The sequence below is a fragment of the Cervus canadensis genome, chromosome 22, assembly GCF_019320065.1.
Source record: "Cervus canadensis isolate Bull #8, Minnesota chromosome 22, ASM1932006v1, whole genome shotgun sequence".
Lineage (NCBI taxonomy): Eukaryota > Metazoa > Chordata > Mammalia > Artiodactyla > Cervidae > Cervus > Cervus canadensis.
In genome coordinates this window covers 30026488-30031795 of record NC_057407.1, presented here as the reverse complement: position 1 = coordinate 30031795, position 5308 = coordinate 30026488, and the positions used below count along the sequence as shown (strand labels likewise).

At 53.5% G+C, this 5308-nt stretch overlaps 1 protein-coding gene across 1 annotated transcript; it reads right to left on the bottom strand.

Annotated features, from left to right (window-relative positions):
- Positions 1-1656: 1656 nt before the first annotated feature.
- On the bottom strand, positions 1657-4471 carry GPR27 (G protein-coupled receptor 27). Its single transcript, XM_043442564.1, has one exon. It carries the CDS (start codon positions 4121-4123, stop codon positions 2984-2986), a length of 1140 nt encoding a protein of 379 aa, XP_043298499.1. The 5' UTR covers positions 4124-4471; the 3' UTR covers positions 1657-2983.
- Between the last annotated feature and the right edge of the window lie 837 nt (positions 4472-5308).

Genomic DNA, 5308 nt, shown 5'->3' with positions numbered 1-5308 from the left:
TTATAGACAAGTCATCTATTTTCTTTTGCTTCAAGTATAGATACAACTCATTTATTTCACCCAGGGAGGAGTGGGAGTGTTTATGCTAAATAAATTTTTCAATTAAAGAAATGAACTATTTTAATGTAAGTGAAAGTGAAATCACTCAGTTGTGTCCAACTCTTTGCGGACCCCATGGGTGGAGGAGCCTAGCAGGCTCCTCCGACCGTGGGATTCTCCAGGCAAGAATACTGGAGTGGGTTGCCAACTCCAGTATTGTTGGGATCTTCCCAACACAGGGATCGAACCCAAGTCTCCTGCGCTGCAGACAGACTCTTTACCATCTGCGCCACCAGGGGCTCCTATTTTAATGGAACTCTTCCCCAAATACATTGTACCTATCCTGGCACAATGAGTATTCTGAAACACAACTAACCTTTTCCTGATGATTTTTTATTAATGTGAATTAATAATCAAAGTACAGGCTTAATAAATTCAGTGTTGAAAATAGCTTTTGAGATGCGAGGGGATTTTTGCTCCTGCACAGTACTCCCCTGGACAGCTGGTTTCTCTGCCTCTCTTGGTTCTTTCTTCTTCCTTGACAGCTGGCTGTCATTTCTCACTACCTGTCACCTGAGTCCTCATTAGAAATCTGTCATCCAATCAGAACAAAGCAAAACAAAACCAGATCAAGTTGGTCACATGGTAAATCCATGTTCGAGCAGAGGCCTGCAAGTCTGCCTCCAACTTCTGGGAACCTTGTTAAAAATGCTTTTTTCTGGCCCCACCTCAACTCCTAATAAGCATCTCTGGACCCTGCAAGTACTTAAGGTAGTTATTATTATGAATGTTAATATTTGAGAATCCCTGACTTACAGATTCTCCTATGAAAAAATATCCATGAGCTCAAGGCCATATAAAGCCCACAGGATGACTCTGTGCCCTTGGGCCACTTGCCTGTGGGGTCGCACAGGAGTTAGCGCTGATGGACTGGTTCCCGTGCCATGGCAGGTGTTAAAAGCTCTGAATATCACACGGGCTTAGTGACTTCTAGTTTTTGAACTTGGATCACTTAGGTGGGTGGAGGGTTGGATGAGGAGATACTTACTTCCTGGACCTGACTTTAGGAAAGCGGAGATATCTGATGAGTAGCCCCTGGGTAATTAATGTCTACCTGGTCTATGATCTGGGGAGAAATAGGCTAATAATTACTCATGTCTTCCAAATATGAGACTCTCTGCATAGACTGATTGGTATTTACAGAAAAAATAAAATAATGCTGACCATTCACCTGAGATAAGCTGGCCACACCCGCTTCTTATGACTTCATCCATCTTGGACTGAATATTTAATAGTTTATATTGTGCCCAACTGAAATTTCAATATATTTACTGCACCTGTTAATTATTATTTTATCAAAGTGATTACTCTGCTCATACTCATGTTTTATACATTCATTAAAAAGTTCTAAAACTACATATATACTATTTCTTCCCTTTAAGAGAAGAACTGAAGATTTTTTTATGTTGCATTTTAAGTAAACAAGCCTCTAAATGTCTTTGAAATCACGGTGAACTAAAGAGCATGCACTAAAAGGATAAGAGAACATGAGTACCTTACTTAGAGGTATATTACCACCTGTCACAGCCTCAAACAACAACAGCAACAAAAACCCACTCCAGAATGAAAATACTGGTATATTTATATAATGCAAAGAGAAATACAGATATAAACCCTCAAAACGGAAGATACATTGATAAAAATGTAGCATTGTAAGCGAAAAAATATTATACAGTACTTGCAGAATTTAGTCTTTCAATTTAAGGTTACAATGTGCCTAACAAATAAATAGTATTTAAAATTATAGTTCTCATTATTAATTTAAAATAACCATCAGGAGAACAGCACAGCTTAACCTAGCAAACATTTTAAGGAAATGCTTTGTCTCACAGAAGTAGAGTATCATTATAGTCCATCCATTTATACCATGAACAAAAGAAGAACAATTTTCAAAGTGGAAATCAGTTTCATAAGACAGAATAAAACTGGGCTCCTCAAAGCAAAAACTGTTTCCATAAAGTTTTTTAATTTTTATTGGCCAAAAATACCTGAACAGTTTTGATGTAGTACTCTGCTTGTCTCAGAGAGCCCTCCCAATCCATCAACCACAATCAGTACATACAAAAACATGCAATACTGTATTTTCTCCACACCATTACTAACCAAAACACTTTTTACTCTTTTGAAAGGTACAATTTTACAGAAATGTTTCCACTCGAGATTGGTATAATACAGAGAGCAGTTTGTCGCTGACGGGCATTTCCTAGTGTATAAAGCAAGGTAGGAAACAAATCTTACTTGTGTTGTTACCTATTAAAAATGACTTCCTTGCTACTCTCTCCCATCTCTGCTCTTTAAATTCACTATCAATACTGAACAAAGTTCTCAACGCCTTCCAAGAACCAGAGCAGTCCAGCTGACCCCAGGCCGGCAATTCAGAAGGAACTCGAGACAACTTTCCCTCTGTCTCCTGCTTCCAACAGAAGACCCTCAAGAAATCGAACTGGTGAAGCCCCTCTGGGTTCCTCTACTTCACTGCAAAATGTAATGCCACTTGAGGTTGTCAAAAATAGCTTCTGTAGAAAACTGGCCATGGTCTTTAGGAAAGGTTGCATGAAGAAAATTAGCCTTTATTTAAAAAAAAAAAAAAAGAGTAACACATGGAATAAAAGACATTAGTACAAGTACAAAGACTCCAGGACTTACATCCATGTCAGGATGAAAATATATTTAGAAGGACAATCGCAGGAGCTGGGGTGGGGCTGGGACTTCGAAACCCTACCCCTGTACAATTGGAGTCTGTACAATCCAAGTGATGATGCACTTCGAGAGTCGTTTTGAAGGCAGCGTAGAAAATTAAAAAGGGGGCCGAAGGGCAGAAAAGACGTCGCCATCCAAGCCAAAGAGAGAGGCCGGGCTGGGGTGCAGGTGGCGGGAGGGCCACTTATAAACCGATGCCTTTCAAGTCGCAGGGGAGGGTGGCCTGGGTGGCCTGCGGGCTCTGGCAGCAGGGGAATTGGGCGCGGAAGCAGTCCCTGAGCTCCCTGTTGAAGAGGAAGCACACGACGGGGTTGATGCCGGCCTGCGCGAAGGTCAGCCACACGGAGGCCGTCAGGTAGGCCTGGGGGACGGCGCCGGGCCGCACCAGGACCCGCAGGTAGCTGGCCACGACGTAGGGCCCCCAGAGGAGCAGGAAGAGCAGCGTGACGGCGTAGAACATCTTGCACAGCCTCTTCTCCGTCTTGAACTCCTCGAGCACGAGGAGGCGGCGCGCGCCACGACCCGGCCCGGCCGGCCGGATGCCCACGAGGGCCGGCGGCGTGGGCCCGCGGCCGAAGCCGGCCGTCCAGTTGGCGGCCGCCTGGCCGGTGGCGCCGGGGCCGTGGAAGGTCCAGTCGTGGCTGACGGCGGGCACGAGGCGCGCGGGCCGCATCTTGCGGCGGTCGTGGATGAAGAAGAGCAGGCGGAGGTAGACGAGGTGCGTGGCGCCCACCACCACGGCCAGCAGCAGCAGGAAGCCCAGCGCGCCCGGGGCGCCGTCGGGCCGCTGCTCCAGGGCGCACGGCGCGTCCTCGTCGTCGCCGCCGCCGCCGCCGTCCAGCACGGGCGGGAAGGCCGCGGCCAGCGCCAGCGCCCAGGCGGCGCACACCAGCATGGCGGCGCACGGCCAGCCGGCCAGGCGTTCGGCGTAGAAGCGGTGGTGCGCGATGGCCAGGTAGCGGGTGACGCCCACGCCGAGCAGCAGGAAGGCGGCGTGGAAGCAGAAGAGCGCGGCCAGGAAGGCGAGCAGCTTGCAGCCCAGCGCGCCCGGCGGCGCCCCCGCGGCGGCCGCGGCCCGCCGCGCCGCCAGCATGACGGCCGGGAGGCAGGCGAGCGCGCGCAGCCCGTCGGCCAGGCACAGGTCGAGCAGCAGGTAGTACGGGGCGCGGTGCAGGCTGCGCTCCCGAACGATGAGCAGCGCGAACAGCACGTTGCCCGCCAGGCTCACGCACAGCAGCAGGCTGAGCGTGGCCAGCTTGAGGCCCAGGGCGGCCGCCTCCCCACCGCCGCCGCCGCCGCTGCCCGGTTCGCTTGCGTTCGCCATCGCGGCCTCCCCGGGCCGGGCGCCGCGCTCCGCTCCGGGGCCGCCCCCGGCCTCTCCGCTCTGCAGGCCTGCCTGCCGACCGGGGCTCGGCCACCTGCGAGGGTCCCCGGCGAGCTCCCGGGCCGGCGGGGCTCAGCCCCCGCCCGGCTGACCCCTCCTCGGCTCCCCGAGCTGCCGCCGCGCCGCCGCCATCTCAGGAATGGTGCGCGCAGGAGGCGACGGCCACTCCCTGCGCCTCGGGCGCCGCGGGCTTCACTGCGGACCGGGCCGCGCCGCCGCCCGCAGCCCCCTGCATCCTTCTCCTCCTCCTCCTCTTCCTCCGCTGCCGCCGCCGCCGCCGCGCCTCTGGGTTCTGCCCCCCGTCGCCGCCGCTGCTGCCGCTGCCGCCGCCGCCGCCGCCGCGGAGCCCCCTCCCCTCCGCCGGAGCGCGCCGCGTGGCCGCCGCCGCCGCCAGCCCCGCCGAGGCATCCTGCGCCGCCCGGGCCGGGCTGGGCTGGGGGCGCCGCCGCCGCAGCTGCGGGGCCGGGAGGCGGCCGGGAGGGAGGCAGGGCCCAGGACGCGAGGTGGCGACAGGTCGCGTTTGGCCCCAGGTAACGGGGTCCGGCGGCGGCGCCCGGCGCCCGCCCTGGGGTCACGGTGGCCGTGCGCGGGGTGGTGGGGGGAGCTTGCCTGGGATGCTAAGGTCGGGAGGCTTCGTGGATTGGGGCGGGGGCGGTGGACAGGAGGATCTGGGATGAACTCTCTGCCCGCAAGCTAATGGTGATTAATAGTCATCACCATCATCATCACCGCAGCACTGTAACCTCTAGTATTCAGGTCAGCTCTAGTGTGGGTGCCCGTGTTCTGGGGAGCTTTACCAGCATTAGCTCCCTCCGTGTTCACAGTAACGACAAAGTTGGTTCTATTCTTAAACCCACTTTCTATCTGAGGAAGCAGGGGCTTGGAGGTCAAGGGAGTTGAAAGCTGGTAAGTGGTAGAGCTGAGATTCAGATTTTACTCAACCTGATGTCCAGGGCTGGACTGAGTGACTCTGAAGGCTATCCTGCTCTCTGTCTCATTCATGGTCCCAGTGAAGACTTCTGCTAGAGATAAGAAATTCAGCATTTTCCCTTAAGTGATTTGGAAGGTTAATCTCACGCCGCCTTCCTCCCAGGGTATGAGTTTTCTGGGTTAGTCTGAAAGGCA